This window comes from Mobula birostris, chromosome 21 (genome assembly GCF_030028105.1).
Source record: "Mobula birostris isolate sMobBir1 chromosome 21, sMobBir1.hap1, whole genome shotgun sequence".
Taxonomy (NCBI): domain Eukaryota; kingdom Metazoa; phylum Chordata; class Chondrichthyes; order Myliobatiformes; family Myliobatidae; genus Mobula; species Mobula birostris.
Genome location: NC_092390.1, coordinates 21,903,550 through 21,922,945, shown reverse-complemented (window position 1 = coordinate 21,922,945; position 19,396 = coordinate 21,903,550). Strand labels below are relative to the sequence as shown.

The 19,396-nt window shown below is 37.9% G+C and overlaps 1 protein-coding gene across 5 annotated transcripts in view; it reads left to right on the top strand.

The window, feature by feature from the left end:
* The window catches only part of mypn (myopalladin), a 285,202-nt gene extending 267,196 nt beyond the window's left edge, over positions 1–18,006 (top strand). For all 5 annotated transcript variants that reach the window (XM_072239158.1, XM_072239157.1, XM_072239159.1 and 2 more), the window contains 3 exons: positions 9,561–9,726; positions 11,590–11,723; positions 16,669–18,006. In XM_072239158.1, coding sequence (XP_072095259.1) covers positions 9,561–9,726; positions 11,590–11,723; positions 16,669–16,835 — 467 coding nt within the window. In that variant the 3' untranslated portion in view covers positions 16,836–18,006. The remainder of the gene's footprint in view (positions 1–9,560; positions 9,727–11,589; positions 11,724–16,668) is intronic.
* The last annotated feature ends 1,390 nt before the right edge of the window (positions 18,007–19,396 follow it).

Sequence of the window (19,396 nt, the reverse complement as noted above, 5' to 3'; positions counted from 1 at the left end):
TCATCAAGGCTGTCTGAGAGCCTCACCCTTCCAGTATTGCATGGAAAATGCAACCATCTTATTTTGCTACCCTCACAAGTATGTAAGTGCTGGTAATAGTAAACGGTAAGTGTTTAATCTTTGGTAAGTGTTTAATCTCCTTAATCTTCATTATGGAGATCTCAGGAGGAGGTAGTATGGTAGCAAGCTTCCAAGGACAAAAGGATAAAGCAGAATAACTTAATGTCCAGCTTACCGTCACGTGCACAAGTACATATGTGCACAGGTGCAATGAAAAGCTGTGACAGCAGCTTCACAGGCACATAGCATCAATAAACAGCATTCACAAGAAAAACATAAATTGAATTCTAATGTTGCACAAATTTTACAAGAAAGAACAAAACAAAGTCAGTTTAGTGCAAAATGATCAAAGTAGCCATAGTTTTACTGATCTGTAGTAATTGGGATTTTGCTGGTTGTTTCACAAACCAAATGGTTGAAGGGATGTAGCTGTTCCTGAACCTGGTGGTGTGAGACTAGGCTGCTGTACCTCCTGCTTGATTGTAGCTACATGGTGACCTGGATGGTGGGGATTTTTGATGATGGACGTTTCCATCTCACTAGATATGGTAAGGCAAGAATAGTATTCTAAATGATAGTAAAACTCTATTGACATGTTTCTGGAATATTGGATGTTATTCTAGTAAATATTCCAACACACCTTTAATCACATCTTTTCAATATTATTCAACACAGTAGTACAATAAATTTCTAAAATGATAAGTTTCAAAGCAGAACAGAAAACATTGTCCTAATGAGATTCCTGGAAGTTCAGAAAGTGGAGCCACAGTGATTTTAAAAGATGCAGCTGTCTCCTACCTTCACACTCCCTTCTCTCCAACCTCACGTTGCTCTATCTTTTCCCCTTTCTCCTCTCTCTCTCTGTCTGCCTCCAACTATCATTCTCTTACCACTGTTTTTAACTCTACTTCCTCTCACTTCCTCTACTTGGCACTACCTGCCTGTCATTTTACACCCCTCCTCAGTCCAATAATCACGTCATAATCCTTTCTTGCCATGCCCCCACCCCCTCTCTTTGTACCTGCCAGTGCAAACCAACTATCCTCTCTCAGTCCTGATGCAGGGTTTCAATGCAAAACATCAACAATTCCTTCCCTGCTACAGATGTTGTTTGACCCATTGAGTTCTCCCAGCAGATTGTTTATCATCTCAATCATTAATTGCCCATTGTGTTTCTTGGACTGTTCCTAAATTGCGGCTAAATCTAAAGTTAGTTCCATCAGAGTTCTCTCGTTGCTGATTGGGAAGAACATCAACAATTCCTTCCCTGCTACAGATGTTGTTTGACCCATTGCATGCTCCCAGCAGATTGTTTATCATCTCAATCATTAATTGCCCATTGTGTTTCTTGGACTGTTCCTAAATTGCGGCTAAATCTAAAGTTAGTTCCATCAGAGTTCTCTCGTTGCTGATTGGGAAGATACTGTACCTCATCAGCTTGAAATGGGCATTCAAACAGCCAGTGCTGGTTTGGACTTTGGAGAAACCTGAAATCCCTACAAACCCTTACAATACAAAGTTACCTGCCCCTCACTGAAATCACTACTTAATTGAGCACAGTGCCTGGATGCCTTCTCTCATCTCATGGCAAGCAGTAAACTTGCAATGTGACGGAAATCAGTGTTATAGTCTGGAAGGATTGTGATGCCAAGAAATGGAGTAGGATTATGACTTTGAAATGCACAAACAGATCAGTGCAGACTTGAATGCATTGCTGTAGCTTTTCCTGCAAAATGTCACCTCATTAGGTGGTGACAACATTGAAAAACCTGAGCTAAGATTTTGTGTTTCTGAAGGCTCCCTGAGGATATTGCCTTCACATGCGTCACATTTGCATCTCTTGTCCAAAGATTTTTGATATAATGTATGTGACTCAACTAGCATTGGGTGTGTACCACTTTAAGAATTGCAACATGCTAGAGGAACTCTGTAGTTCAGGCGGTATCTACAGTGGTAAATAGTATGTTTCAGGCTGAGAAATTGACTGTTTATTTCTCTCCATAAACTCTGGATGACCTTCTGAATTCTCCAGCATTTTGTGTGTGTTGTTCAAGATTTCGAGCATCTGCAGAATCTCTTGTCCCCAGAACCTTCACATCTTTCCTTCATCCTTCAAGATCAATATAACTTCCTACTTTTCTACTTTATATCACTATTTATGTTAACTATGAAACTACTGCATTGTTGTAAAAACCCATCTGGTCCATTAATATCCTTCGTCGCAGGAAAGCAGCATTCATCATCAGGGAACCCCACCAGCCAGGTCATTCTCTCTTCTCACTGCTGCCATTAGGAAGAAGGTGCAGAAGCCACAGGACTCATACCACCAGGTTCAGGAACAGTTATTACCCTTCAACAATCAGGGTATCCCAAAGGGGGTAACTTCATTCAACTTCATTTGCCCCATCACTGAAATATACCCACAACTTATGGATTCTCTTTGAAGGATTCTTCATCTCAAGTTCTCAATATTTATTGCGTACTTATTTACTATCATTATTATTTTCTTTATTTGCACAGTTTGTCGCCTTTTACACACTGGTGAATGCCCAAGTCAGTGCAGTCTTTCATTCTTTCTATTATGGTTATGGTTATTATTCTATTATGGATTTCTTGAGTATGCACGCAAGAAAATGAACCTCAGGGTTGTACGCAGTGACATATATATATATATATATATACTTTGATTATAGATATACTTTGAATTTTGGCCTAAACACGATTCATATCAGTTCCACTGAAATGACTGATGTGATTTACGCTTGACTACCTCCACAACAGAGGCATAATCAGGTGTAGAAAATAAATGCTGACATTGCTAATGACATTCACAGCTCATAAATTCATCAGGAGAACTTCCTTGCCATCCCAACTTACTTCAGCTCTGGGTTTCAATTCTGAACTCCAGTGTCAATAATATTTACAATCTTGGGTATAAAATGAGCACTGTTCTATTCAGGAGAAAGAGGAGAGCACTGTTGAAAGAAAAAAAGGATGCAAAGAAAGGGAAGGAACATGAAAACAGAAATGCTTGAGAAGGAATATTGCAAAAGCAGGTGGGGAAATTACACTTAACATTGAATGTACAGCCACAAATTATTGTTAATAATAATCCTTGTAAAAATAATAGTTTGATAAGGAGGAATATTAAAGAGTTTGAGATTAGTCAGGGTAGGACTTCTGAAGAGAAACGTGCAGTCTTGGTCTGTTTTATATAGCTATCATATGATGCTGATAGGTTCAGAAGAAGAAAAACAGAAGTATTTGCAACAGTTCAATGGTTCTATTTAATATCAGAGTATGCATACAACATACAACCTGAAATATTTACTCCCCACAGACATCCATAAAACAGAAGAATAACCCCAAAGATTGAATGACAGAAAAAAAACGTAAGAATCCTAAAGACTCCTCTCATGCACTTGCAGAAGTAAAAGCATCAACTCTTCCTCATCCCCCTCCCACCACTTATTCCAGCAGGAAGCTTCAGTACTCACCACCCACCAAGCAAGCAATAGCAAAGCCCCCTATGAGAGACTGTGATCTGCAGTCCAACAAAAGCTCTTGTTCACCTGGCAATATGAGATGCCATAGGCTCTCTCTCACTAACAAGGGAGAAAGAGGTATCAGTCCTTCCACAGTGAGGGGGGAGACAAATCGCTCACTATTTCAATGTCACAGTCTGAAGCGCCACTTTTATTTCAAGTTTCCCCCAACTCAAGAATCGACAGTAAGCTCACTCACGAGGGAGATATATATATCTCCTGAGTGCCAAGGCCTCCAGCAACTGCACCCACTGTTTTGATGTTCCAGTTTCCTGCGACGCTTCAGTTCACGACACAGGCGAGAAATCGAGTCCACAGGGCCGTGCTAAGCCGCACCCTGAGGGCACCTGTCTTCAGGCTGCTCCTGAAGATATCGAAACCAAGCCAACTGGCAAATTCCAAGAACGGGAACCCACCACTGTGAAGTGCCACAGTTTGAGTGCAGCTGTAGATCACAGACTCCAACAGGACTCCAGAAAAAGAAAGCAGAGGCATTAGAAAGAAGAATTTAAAGAGTTCCGCGGGTGGGATGGGAGAAAGCTCCCTCTGGCGCCATCTTGCCTTTTCTCATTTGCTAGGTCTGATCATGTGGATAGTCAGACACTTTTTCCCAGGGCTGAAATGGTTGCTACAAGAGGACACAGGTTCAAGGTGCTGGGGAGTAGGTACAGAGGAAATGCCAGGGGTAAGTTTTTTACTCAGAGAGTGGTGAGTGCGTGGTGAGTGCGTGGGCTGCCGGCAGCGGTGGTGGAGGCGGATACGATAGGTTCTCTTAAGAGACTTTTAGATAGACACATGGAGCTTAGTAAAATAGAGGGCTATAGGTAAGCCTAGTAATTTCTAAGGTAGGGACATGTTCGGCAGAACTCTGTGGGCCACAGGACCTGTATTATGCTGTAGGTTTTCTATGTTTCTTTTCTTTTCAAATCTATTTATTGTTATACAAAAAAACATGAGTACATTGAAGTAACAACACTTACAATGTCTCAAAAAAGACATTATCTTAAAGATTGAAAAAAAAATTTTGTGATAACAAAAAAACCTACTAAACAGAAAAGTGAGAAAAAAAAGAACCCATTAGGTGTACAATACAAAAAGTGTCATACAAAAAGCTTTAAAAATAAACATCAAACTGCCAACAAGAAAAGAAAATATACTAAAAAATTTACAATTAGATCATGGAAAAATTCTATCAATTAGCTCAAATGATAATAATGAGCAAATGAGCCCCATCTTTTCTCAAAATCAAATAAAGGTTCAAAGGTTCGACTTTTAATTTTCTCCAAACTAAGACATAGCATCAGTTGAGAGAACCATTGTGACAAAGTGGGAGCTGATATATCCTTCCACTTCAACAAAATGGCCCTCCTAGCTATCAATATAACAAATGCAATAACATGTTGGTCAGACATAGAAATACCATGAATATTTTGAGGAATTATTCCAAAAAGCACAGTTAATTTATTAGGTTGTAGGTTAATTTTAAGTGCTTTAGAAATTGTTGAGAAAACCGACTTCCAGAACTGTTCCAATATAGAACAAGACCAAAACATATGTGTCAGTATAGCTATCTCAGTTTTACATCTATCACAGTGACTATCAACATTAGAAAAGATTTTAGAAAGTCTCTCCTTCATCAAACGATAATGATGTACAATTTTAAATTGAACCAATGAATGGCTAGCACAAATTGAAGAAGAGTTAACCAACTTCAAAATCCGCATCCAATCCTCCATCATAAAAGTCAAATTAAGTTCCTTTTCCCAATCCTGTTTAATCTTAGATAAAGGACGCTTATCCCATTGTAATAATAAATTATAAATTCTTCCAATAGAACCCTTGATCGAAGGATTCATACTCATGATAGTATCTAACAGGTCAGCCTCCAATATGTAAGGAAAATTACTTAAATATTTTTGTAAAAAATGTCTAACGAAGGTATTGCAGAAAGTGTGAGTATGAAAGAGAATATTTATCAATTAATTGTTCAAAATACATCAATCTATCTTCTTTAAATAAATCCAAAAAAGAATTAATACCTTTATTTTTCCAAAGTAAAAATATTGGATCACTCAAAGAAGGCTTAAGAAAGTAATTTCGATAAATTAAACTACAAAGTTTAAATTTTTTAAGATTAAAAAAATTGCAGAACTGGAGCCAAATCTGTAAAGAATACTTAATCGCAGGATATAGGTTTAAATTAACAACTTTAGCTAATTGCATAGGTAAAGCAGCTCCCAATAACGAGGTTAAATAAAACTGTTTTACAACTTTCAGTTCCAGGTCTACCCAAATTGGCTGATCACTCTTATCAACCCAGTATAACCAAAAAGACATGTATTGCACATTAACAGCCCAATAGTACATCCTTAGATTAGGCAAAGCAAGAGCTCCATCCTTCTTCAATTTTTGTAAATGACGTTTACTAATTCTTCGTCTTTTATTATTCCAAATAAAAGATAAAATAATAGAATCAATCTGATCAAAAAATTTCCTAGTCAAAAAAACAGGAATATTCTGAAATAAATATAAAAATTTTGGTAAAATCATCATTTTAACTATATGAATACAACTAACAAGTGAAAATGTAAGTGGACTCCATCTACTAAATAAATACTTCATAGAGTCTACTAAAGGAACAAAATTGGCTTTATAAAGATCCTTATATTTTTAGTAATCATAATACCTAAATATCTAAAAGAATCTGTGACTTTAAAAGAAGTATTATCATATATAGAGACAGAATCATTTAAAGGAAACAATTCACTTTTACTAAATTTTATTTTATATCCTGAAAAACCCCCAAATTCATTAAATAATTTTAGCAAGGCAGGAATAGATTCATCAGGGTTAGATATATAAACTAGTAGATATATAAATCATTAGCATAAAGAGAGATCTTATGCATGGTCTCATTCACAAAACTCCCATGGATATTTTTAGCCTCACGAATAGCAATAACAAGGGGTTCTAATATTAAATTAAACAACAAAGGACTTAATGGACAGCCTTGCCTTGTTCCCCATGAAAGCTGAAAAAAGGAGACCTACAATCGTTAGTGACAACAGTAACAACAGAAAGCCAAATTTCTCTAAAACATTGAATAAATATTTCCATTCAACTTGATCGAACGCTTTTTCAGCATCCAAAGATACAACACATTATGGAGTTTTAAAAGAGGATGAATATATAATGTCAAATAGTCTCCGAACATTTGAAAAAGAATAGTGACCCTTTATAAAGCCTGTTTGATCTTTAAAAATAATTTTACCCAAAATATTCTCCAACCGATTGGCCATTATCTTTAACAGAATCTTAGCGTCGACATTCAGTAATGAAATAGGTCTATATGAAGCACAGTCAGTGGGATCCTTATCTTTCTTAAGAATTAAAGAGATAGAAGCCTCATAAAAAGTAGAGGGTAAGTCACCTTTCACAAAAGAATCCTTAAACATTTCCAACATATACGGAGGAAGCAACTTTCCAAATTTTTTATAAAATTCTACAGGATAGCCAACAAGTCCCGGGGACTTACCAGATTGCATTGAGAAAATAGCTTTATGAATTTCGGCTTCAGTGATTTGAGCATGAAGAGTTTTTTGATCCTCAGCCGAGATTTTAGGAAAAACAATCTTTCGTAAAAAAGCATTCATTTCAGAGGAATCTAACGGACATTGAGATTTATAAAGTTCAGCATAAAAATCTTGAAAAATCTTATTAATTTCTTCATATTCCTGAGCCAAGGTACCATCTTTCCTACGAATTTTCATGAGTTGCCTTTTGGCTACAGCCATTTTTACTTGAGATGCGAGCAGTTTATTATTTTTATCTGCAAAGATATAAAATTGGCTCTTTAACTTAAGCAAATATCCTTCAATGGGATGAGTTAATAACAGGTTATATTGTGATTGAAGTTCCACCCTTCGTTTAAATAAATCAGTATTGGGGGAAATTGAAGAGATATTATCTAAATCTTTAATTTGTTTTGAAATTCTATCCAATTCTGCTTTAGTCTGTTTTTTAAGTTTAGCTGAATAAGAAATAATCTGACCACGTAAAAATGCTTTAAATGTATCCCACATAATTAATTTAGACATACCCCCTATATCATTAAAAAGAAAAAAAACTTTTATCTGGGTTTCAATGAAACTGACAAAGTCAGAGTTTTGCAATAATATCTGAGACATGCGTCAAGGTGGGCGGACAAGAATGACACCATCAAATTCAAAAGACAAATTCAGAGGCGCATGATCAGATATAGCAATAGTGTCATATTCGCAAGTTTTAACACTAGGCAAGAAGCGGGGATCGATTATAATTTAATCAATCCTCGAATATTTTTTAGAAACATGTGAGAAGAAAGAATATTCTCTATTATCAGGATGGAGATACCTCCACAAATCAATCAACCCAAAATCAATCAAAAAGGAATTAATAAATAACGCGGATTGATTTAGAAGTCGCTGATTGGTTGAGCTCTTATCAATCATAGGATTTAAGCAGCAGTTAAAATCCCTGCCCATTATCAGCATATATTCATTTAAATCAGGCAGTAAAGCAAATACCTTTTTAAAAAAAGAAGTATCGTCTAAGTTAGGACCATACAAATTTACCAAAACAACTTTTCTGTTTCAGATCGTTCCTTTAACAATTAAAAATCTACCATTAGAATCTGATTCAAAATCCTCTTGAATAAATATATTAGGTTTAATAAAAAATAGACACGCCTTTTGTTTTACTCGGAGAAGTAGAGTGGAATTTCAAACCATTCCACCACTCCAAAAAATCTATTTTGATCTCCCGCCCTGATATGTGTCTCTTGAGCAAAAATTATATCAGGTTGGAATTGGTTAATAATTTAAAGTCTTTTTTCATTTAATAGGATGATTCCAACCACATACATTCTAACTTATTATATTAATCTCTTTAAATACCATACTATAATTTTATTCTACTTTATACATGCGCAGAGCACATACCAATACGGGATGATTAAAAATGGCGGTGATGAAGAATACAACCGCATAAAAAACATGCATGCTCCGGAACCACCCAATGGGAAAAAACTCCTAACTCTAAACCCACCCACTCACACCCGGAAGCCCAAAAAAGGCAAGCGATCTACGATAGTGTTCAAAGCTACTGACCGCTCTGTCTGTGTTTTCTTTCCCTCCCCCCAGTTAGTAAAAAAGTAGAGTGACCTTGTAAAATAACAATAAAGTCTCAGCAAAAAAAGGTTATTTACATTCCATCAACTAATAAACAAGAAAGAACCAAAATAATGTTACCTCTTAGAGAGAAAAACCAGCACCATCTTTGTTTAATATTAATTCCCTAAAAAAGCTTTAAATTCAATTATAAAATGTTATTCAATTATAACAGAAAAAAAAATTAATAGTATATTTGACCCAGCTGAATTTTCAAAAAGAGTGATTAATAGTATCATAAGTAATTAAACCCTCCCAAATATATATAAAGCCCTATTAGTAGGAAAAAACTACCAATTAGCTGATTAAAAAAAGAAACAAACCAAGTATTAAGTTAAAGGAACAAATCCCCCTTATCTTCTTCTCTCAGTCGAATGTTCAAATTATCATTTAGACAGTCATACTTGAGCCATAAATCTTCTTTCCAAAGGAAAACCAACAATACGCAATAATGAACAACTCTCCTTGTCTTCTTTAATTAGTCTCTTAATGAAATATATGTTTCCATATTTCTAACTTCGTTTCTCAGAATTCTTCCAAATGATATTAAGATGTATTAAAGTTAAATTTGTTATCATGACTGAAACAAATCATATCATTACCCCATCAGGAAGGCTGATGGCCACACGGGGTGAAAGTTATCATTGTAGCAAAAGCAAAAGTAGAAATAATATAAAATATGGAATATCAGTGTACTTCTAAAATATTTGTTTGTTCTTGTTTCTGTTTGCTTGGTTTGGTTTTGCAGCAAAAGAAATCACAAAGGCACCAGTGTTTATTGAGAAACTGCAGAACACAGGAGTGGCAGAGGGCCATCCAGTCCGATTGGACTGCAGAGTGTTGGGCATGCCACCTCCATTCATCTTTTGGAAGAAAGACAATGAGACAATCATGCCCAACAGAGAAAGAATAAGGTGTGTCTGAACTCCTGTTTACAGCAGGGCCATATAATATATTAAAGTTTAATATATCTTTATATCTGTTGGAATTACATCTGCTAGAATTGCACCTTGGAAATTTGCATAAAATGTTCCATTTGATTCAAGAACATTTATCTTTACAATAAGCACCCAGTGGGAAACTCTCCCTTTCAGATGCCTGGTTATATCCTTTTTGTTTACCTAGTTAATTTATCCTGCTGTTGCCAGCGTAAGACTGTTAGCTATAGTTCTGGATCCAGGTGAGCAAAATTACAAGTCTCCCTGCCTATTGAGTTCCCTGTCACTTCTTCTCAACTAGACTTTGTCCTCCCCTGCTGGAGAGGAGAGCCAGTCTTAGTACCATTAACTTTTCTCTGAGAAACTAGCCACCTCCTAAAAGGCATCCAACACAGTATCATGTTAGAGAGGCGAAAAGCTACAGGGACACATGCACTGCCTAACTGCCCCTTTTGGCAGTTACCCATCTACTCTTTGGCTGAAGGTGCAAAGTGACCAGCTCCCTGAACCTTCTATCTATAACACTTTCTGCCTCCTATATTCTCTTCATGGACTCCAGCTGCTGTTTATATTCATCCATGCGGTGAGAGAAAAGCTGCAACTGGACACACTTCCAGCAAACAGCTGTCAGGGATATTTGCGTTCTGCCTGATTTCCCAAGGGAAGCATGCCACTCTGTTGAATGTCATTACCAACGAACCCTGATTTTCTTTTGGGTGAAAAATGAGAAAAAACCGTACCTTGTGGAACACCTTACATTCTGTTTGGGTAGCCTCCAACCTGATGGCATGAACATCATTTTCTCTAACTTCCGGTTACGCCCCCCCCCACACCTCCACCATTCCCCATCCCCTTCTCCATCTCTCACCTATCTTTGCCTGCCCATCACCTCCCTCTAGTGCTCCTCCTTCTGTTTCTTTCTTCCATGGCCTTTTGTTCCTCTCATACTAGATTCCCCCTTCTCATACCCTGTATCTCTTTCACCAATCAACTTCCCAGCTCTTTATTTCACCCCTCCCCCTCCCAGTTTCACCTATCACCTTGTCTTTCTCTCTCCCCACCTCCCACTCGAACTCCTCATCTTTTTTTCTCGAGTCCTGCTGAAAGGTCTTGGCCTGAAATGTCGATTTTACTCTTTTCCATTGATGCTGCCTGGCCTGAGTTTCTCCAGCATTTTGTGTGTAATGGTTGGATTTCCAGCGTCTGCAGATTTTCTCTGTTACCTTGCCTATCATATGGTTGCTCAGCCTTCTTACCAAAGCCTCTGCACATAGATCACAAGCTCAGCAATCTGACATCATGTGTTAATTATTTTCCTAAAATACAATAAATAATGTAACTGAAAAGGATATCAAATTATCTGTGAGCAATAATTTACTGTATATTGTTATTTAACCTGGTTTATTTTCAATGACATTTCATAAGAAGATCTGCTTGCTTTCCAATTAGTTTTATATGTATTTAACTAAATCCATGCAGTTGTCTTACTTAAACAGCGCGGTATCATATGGAATGGCATAGTAGCATAGCAGTCAGTGTAAAGGCTTTTCAGCCCCAGTGACCCAGGTTCATTTCCCACCACTGTCTGTAAGGAATTCATGTATTCTCCTGTGACTTCATGGGTTTCTTCTAGGTGCTCCACTTTCCTCCCACATTCCAAAGACATAAAAGTTAGGGTTAGTACGTTGTGGACATGCTATGCTGGTGGTGGAAGTGTGGTGACATTCCCAGGCTGCTCTTAGCACAGTCCTTTCTGATTTGATTTGACACAAGTGGTGCATATTATTGTATGTTTTAATGCACATTTGACAAATAAAACTGATCTTTATCTTCACCCAGCATGCACCGAGATCCTACAGGGTATGTCTGTCTCTTGATCCAACCAACCAAGAAGGAGGATGCTGGCTGGTATACTGTGTCAGCCAAAAATGAAGCAGGAATCACATCTTGCACAGCTCGATTGGATTTATATGGTGAGTATGTATCTGAGTGTTAACAGTTACAAGAGTGGATTTTCATCAGTGATACTGGGCAGCTTTGTAATTCCATCACCCTCTCTTGGTTCTAAACTCTGTAACCCTTAAAACTATCTAATTGATTAGAACCTTACAATTGTCTCCAAACTCAACAACTATTTTTAGGATAGATTTAGACTCCCTCCATCCTTTGAATGAAGCATTAGCTTTTGATTTTACCACCACTAAATGGCTTAGCTCTAATTTTAAAGTTATATCCTTTGATTTTGAAATCCACCAGCAGAGGAAAAAAAGTTTTAGATTATGGGGACACTCAGTCCTCGTTTATTGTCATTTAGAAATGCGTGCATTAAAAAAAACGATACAATGTTCCTCCAGTATGATGTCACAGAAACACAAGAGAGACCAAGACTAAAACTGACAAAAACCACATAATTATAACATATAGTTACAACGGTGCAAAGCAATACTGTAATTTGATAAGAGCAGACCATAGGCACAGAAAAAAAAAGTCTCAAAGTCTCGATAGCCCCAACATCTCACGCAGACGGTAGAAGGGAGAAACTCTCCCTGCCATGAGCTTCCAGTGCCACAAACTTGCCGATGCAGCATCCTGGAAGCACCCGACTACAGTCCGACTCTGAGTCCGTCCGAAAACTTCGAGCCTCCGACCCCGCCCCCCCAACACCGAGCATTGAGTACCATCTCTGCCAAGCGCTTCGACCCCACCCCGGCCGCCGAGCAACAAGCAAGACTGAGGATTCAGGGCCTTCCCCTCCAGAGATTTGGAATCACACAGCGAAACAGGCATTTCAGAAGTTTCACCAGATGTTCCTCCGTGCTCTCACGTCTGCTTCCATCAAATCAGAATTGTGCACGGCATCCTACTTGACAGATAACAGATATTCATCACCGGAGAGGCCGCACGCGCTGCTTCGTGCCACCATCTTCTCCTCCTCCTCCACCTCATAGCATCTACCCTACCAACTTCATTGATCATTCTCAAATCCTTCAGCCAGATCATCCCATTCTTCCTGTGTTCAAATCAAAGTCCTTCGGAGAGGTGTTAATGTATCTCTCAAAGAACAGGGATTAAGTGCAAGCTCCAAGCATTCACTGAAGGATCCTCTGAAGCCAATCTCATGTGGATCATAAGCAGGGAAGCAGGGTTTGTAAAATGTTGCTTGTGCTATTACCATTCAATTAGTTCCAGATAAGTGTGAACGTTCAGTGAAGAGAATGGAAATAAAGGCGATAGTTGTATACTTTCTATGCCCCTTTTATAGTGAAGTAATTAGTCGAGCTGCTCTCCCATAGCACCAGAAACCCAAGTTCAATTCTGATATCTGATGCTGTTTGTGTGAAGTCTGCATATTTCAAAGTCCCATATTCAATGTCCTTCAAAGAAGCTCAGGCTTCTTTCCACGTCCTACAGCCACATGGTTGATAGGTTAATTAGACACTGTAAATTGCCCTTTGTGGATGAGTGATGGGGCCTTGGGAGAGTCTATGATAATATGGGGAAAATAAATGGAATTAAGTGAGTAGTTGATAGTTGGCACAAACATAGTTTCTAGCTGGATTATTCTGTGGCTCTGAACATTGTTGAGTTACGTGCCTTTATTAAATTAATGAAGTCTTGAGGATTTCTTGGAAAAGATATTACATCACAAACTTTTCCAAGATTTGCAAAATTGGAACTTGGTTGTTGTTTATTGAAGCAGAGATAGAGCAGACATGAAGTGGTTTAGGGACAACTTTATAATGGTGTTGCCAATACTGTCAAGTTAAAATGATGCCATGATATTGCTGGAGAGCATTTTTTTCTGCATATGGCTGAGTTGAAAGCACATGATACGGACACAGCTTTGATTGGAGTATTAATGTATCGCCAGGAAATGACGCTGTTGAGATACGTTACTGAGAATATGTCCAGTATTATATGTATTTGTTTAAGACTTTTAAAATAGCAAAACATACAAATGCATTTCACAGAAGAAATAACAAACAAAGTTTGACTCTAACCCACATTACAGCTGGTGGCCTAAAGCTTGTCTAAAGTAGCGGATTTTTAGGAGTGTCTTATATGAGAAAGAGGGTACAAAGTCAGAGAGGGTTAGATGGTGAATCCTAAATGGTAGGGTCTTTGCAGATTATGGCATAAACATCACTGATAGAGAGGTAGGAGGAGTTTAAAAGAAGGGAGAGGGACAGATGTTCTGTTCGTTTAAGTAAGCATTTGGTTTAAACAAAAATTATGAAATTACATAGAACAGAACATAGAATCATTCAGCATAGGAACAGGCCCTTCAATCCACGATGTCTGTGCCAACCAGTTTAAACTGCACATCTGCCCACATGTGGTTTACATCCCATCATTCCAGCCTGCTCATGTGTGTCTAAACACTTCTTAAACATTGCATCACATCTGTTTCCGCCATTTTCCTTGATAGCATGTTAGAGACACTTACCACTCAATGTGTAGGGGGAAAATTACCATGTAAATTGTCTTTACACTTTCCATTTCTTAAAGTTATGCCTGCTACTATCTGATATTTCCATCCTCTGAAACAGGCACTTACTATCTACATCTCTCATAAATTTATATACTTCTATCTGGTCACCCCTCAGCTACTGACCATCAGAGCAAATAGTTCAAGTTTGCTCAGCTTCTCCTTATAGCTAATATTCTCTGTCCAGGCGGCATCCTGGTAAATCTCTTCTGTATCTTTTCCAAAGCCTCTCCATACTTCCTCTAATGTGGCAACTAGGACTGCACACTATTCTCTATATATAGCCTAACAAAAGTTTATAAGCCTGCAAAATGATTTCCCAACTTTTATAGTCAACACCTGACTGATGAAGACAAGCATGCCATATGCCACCTTTTGGCTGTATCTAACTGTGTTGCACTTTCAAGGAGCTATGCAGTTGCACCCCAAGGTCCCTCTGTACATCAGTATATCTAAGGGTCCTTAAGTTTGATGAGGTAAGTAAAATGATACATAGTTTAATTTCAATATGATTTTTTTTGTATCTCTTGTAAGTTAATCTATTGAAAGAGGCCTGGCAAGGCACTTCAAACCATGAAATGCACATTGCGTGGTTTGCAGGAAGTCCTCAAAGTTCTAGAAGCAGAATTGTTGTTAGATTCAATCTTGGATCTTGGAACCCGAGTCATCAGAATGGGGAAGAAATGTTATCTCAGTGACTTTGACTGTGGAATGATTGTTGGTGTCAGATGGGGTAGTTTGAGTATCTCAGAAACTGCCGATCTCCAGGGATTTTCATGCACGAAGGTGTCTAGAGTTTACAGAGAATGATGTGATAAACAAAGATACATTCAGTGAGGCGCAGCTCTGTGGGCAAAAATGCCTTGTTAATGAGAGAAGTCAGAGGAGAATAACCAGACTGGTTCAGGCTGACAGGAAAGTGACAGTAACTCAAATAACTACGTGTAACAACAGTGATGTGCAGAAGGGCACCTCTGAACACACAACATGTCGAACCTTGAAGTGGATGAGCCACAGTAGCAGAAGACCACGGACATTAGGTACAGGAGGTATTGAATAAGGAGGCCACTAAGTGTATGTTCATAGTTCCTGGAAAGTGGCAACACAGGTAAGCAAGGCTAATGGCATGCTTGCCATCTTTGCCTGGTCATAAAATATAATACTTTGGAGTTCATGTTGGCACTTAACAAAACACTGCTTAGGCTACATTTGGAGCATCATGCACATTCTGGTCACTATATAAAAGGAAGGATTTGATTGTACCAGAGAGAAACCATGGGAGATTCACCAGGATGTTGCCTGGATTGGAGGAATTCACTAAAGGAAAAGTTGTATCAACTAGTTTTGCCTTCACTGGAATGAAGGAGGATGAAAGGTAACCTGAGTAAGGTGTATAAGGTTATGAGAGGCATAGTAATGATGTATAGTAAGAATCTTCTTCCTAAGATAGGTGTGTCAAAAATTAGAGGGCATAGTTTTAGGTTGTGAAGATGGATCCGAGGGGGAAATTTTTCACAAAGACACTGGTTGATGTCTGTAGCTGTTTGCCAGAGGAAATGCTGGACTCTGACACAATCACTACATTTAAGGAGCATCTAGTCAGACACTTGATTACACAAGGCTCAGAAGGTCCCGAGCCAAATCCAGGCAAATTGGTCAGTATGGACACCATGGGCCCAATGGCCCATTTCTGTGCTATACTGTTCTATGATTCTAAAACTTTATAACAAACTCTGAATTACTGATGATATGATACTCAGGCAGAGATAATAGGGAACTGCAGGTGTGATGTTCATATGATCATGGAAACATACAGAAGAGAAAGGGGCCCATTCAGCACACTTTGCTTACACCAACTCTAGTGCTTACTTGCATTATTCCCATTTATCTACATTAGGTTCACATCCCTGTGTTCCTTTCCTATCAAAACACTGTCTAAATTTTCTTTAAATGCTGCAATTGTATCGGCCTGCACCACCTCCTGTAACAGATCACTCTGGACTTCCACCACTCACTGTGTGAAAAATCGGTAAGCACCGGGAATAATCATCCCTGTCACTTTAACTTTAGTTCATGCAAAAGCATCAGCAAACTCTGCTTAATAATGAGGTTTTATTATGGTGGTTTAAACTAATTTTATTGAGTAATGATTAGAACATTAAATCAGCTTCTGGCTTGTTGTTCTGTTGTTTTGGTGGTACCTACTTGGAAGCTTTATGGGAAATAATATAATTGCCCATTTTTGTTACTGCCTTATCATTTGTAGTGTATTTACTTGGAGAATGCATATCTAAAGAGTATTGATTGCTGTATCATGTATTTGTTTTACTTTTGATAGGGTGGTATACCAGCTCCTTATAATATTAGAGTAACATAAAATTCTCCATCACAGCTGCAAAGGCTCAACTTGGCTATTTTTGTTGTCACAGCTCAATGGCACCAGAACATCAAACAGCAAGTAAGAAAAGTACAATCTCCAAGCAGTCGATATGCTGCTTTTTCTATCCAAGGACTTGACTTGAAATCTGCTTCCCCATCAGTGGACACCCCACAGATTGCAACCAAACTAAATGTGATGGAAAGTGATGAACTGTGAAGTTTCTTTTGAAGTTATTTCAATATTTTTTTGCTTCTGCAAAACTTAGTGAACAGTGAATATAATAGATATCAAATGATCAACGTTTACACAAAGTTGTTTTTCAAGAGCTTAGTACCTTTGTGAATGCTATATGCAACAAGGCTGAAATGACATTTAACTAGAGTATAGACACTACAAAGAAACAATATAATGATTTCTATAGTTCCTTTTTAATATTGTGGCAAATGCTATTTATGAATGTAGATGTTGGCAATTCCACAGTTACAATAAGCTACTAGATGTTCAGTAATCAAGGCAAATTAGATGTCGATCCCCAGCAATTTTTCATATTGCAGAGACTTTCAAAAGCAATGTGATAAAGAAAAGGTGAGCAGTGTTAATGGGTACAATATGAAATGTTTGGTTCTGGTTTGCAAGCAGATTCTTTCACTTGCATGTGGCTCATTCACACTCCTCAAAACCATTGCCTAATTAGCATAATTGTCTTTAATATGATGTTACATGCTGGTACAATGCATCTATTTGTTTGCACCAGTTAAACTTTTGACTGCAGTGGACAAATTTATTCATGTATTTGTGTTCCTTGGTAACAATGCAAATTACTTTTGATTGTCTATTAAAAAGGATAATTTTCTTTCCAAACTCCTTTGTGAGTAATTTACATATCTAAGCATAAAACAGCTACTGTAATCATAAAATTGTGAGATTCCCATTATTCTTTACCTTCAACTGCTTTAGCTGGTATTAAGTTAGTCATATGGCTCCTTGTACAATGCGAGAAACATCTTCCCCATTTCATTCTCAATGAACAGGGGACACTTTCACCTTAAACCATAAATGTGTTTGGATTCACACATGACACAGCTTTCAATGAACTAAGGAATACATATTAACCATTATAATCTGATTTGTTCACATACCTTACGAGGTAATAAGTTGCCACACATACCCACTGAACCCACTGAATATGAGAACTGATCCAAAACAGCAGTTTTTTTTTCCCAGGTATTTTTCATGTTGATCATGTGTTTAATGGTTTCCAGGGGCTTCCCTGATTCAGCAAAGACAAGCTTAAATAATGTACTAACTGCAGGAAGAATGGATCTTTGGCTTGAATCAAAACATTAATGTATGCTTGCACTTGTAAAGAAATAATGGATTGTTTATCTTGTGAATAAAGTTTTATTTATTCTAACAAGTTTTGAAGTTGTGGATTTGCATGGATTGGCAGTATGGAAAACATAAAACACAATTACTACATTTAAAGTGCATGTCATATGTGCCTCTGCTCAGTGAAATACATTTCTTTCATTTAGGGGGCTAGAATACTTGTGTGGCTCTATTTTTACACATACGACGAACAACAATGATGGAAATTGAAACCTCCATGACAACACAGATTTAAAAGAGTTCCAGTTGATTTAGAAAAGCAGTTTTCTTTTATCCACACCTTTTGGCTGGATCAACACACAAAGTGCTGGAGGAACTCAGCAAGTCAGACATCTGAGGGAAATGGACAGTCAACATTTCAGGTCAAGACCCTTCATCTGACTGAAAGATAGAGGGCAGATAAGCCTTTATACCTCACTACCTTTCAGATCAAATAAGGGATTCCAGAACATAGAACAGAACAGCACTGTAACAGGCTGTTCAGTGTTATGCTGCATGAATTAAGTTATTAAACAAATGGCCAACTAAACTAACTAATCCCTTCTGTCGACACAATGTCCATATCCTTCCATTTCCCTCACATTTATGTATCTATTGTAAAGTCCCTAACTTACCTGCTTCTACCACCACCCCAAGCACCCACCACTCCCTGTGTAAAAAAAACTTGTTCCTCTCATCTCCTTTAAACCTACCCCTTCTCACATTAAGTGCATATCCTCTGGTATTAAGACATTTCACCCTGAGAAAAAGATGCTGTCTACTTTATCTATGTCTCTCATAATCTTAGAAACCTCTAGTGGTTCTCCCCTCAGTCTCTGCCGCTCCAAAGAAAACAACTTACGTTTATCCAAACTCTCGTTCTCTAATACCTCATGTCCTCTAATCCAGGCAGCATCCTGGTGAACCTCTTCTGCATCCTTTCCAAAGCATTGATATCCTTCCTATAATGGGATGACCAGAAGTGTATGCAATATTCCAGATGCAGCCTAACTAGAGTCTTATAAGGTTGCAATATAAGTTTCTGACTTTTGAACTCAGTGCCTTGACTAATAAAGACAAGCATGTCATAAGCTTTCTTAACAACCCTATCAACCTGTGTAGCCACTTTCAGGGAACTATGAACTTGGAACCCAAAATCCCTCTGCTCATCAACACTGTCAAGGGTCTTGCTCTTAACAGTGTACTGTCTCTTTACATTTGACCAACAAAAGTGCAGCACTTCACATTTGGCTGGGTTAAACTCCATCTGCATTTCTCCGCCCATATCTGCAACTGACCTTCTGTATATCTCATTATTCTTTGCCTGTCTTCCATACAAACTGCAACACCACTAATCTTTGTATCATCTGCAAACTTACTAACCCACCCATCTATATTTGCATCGAGGT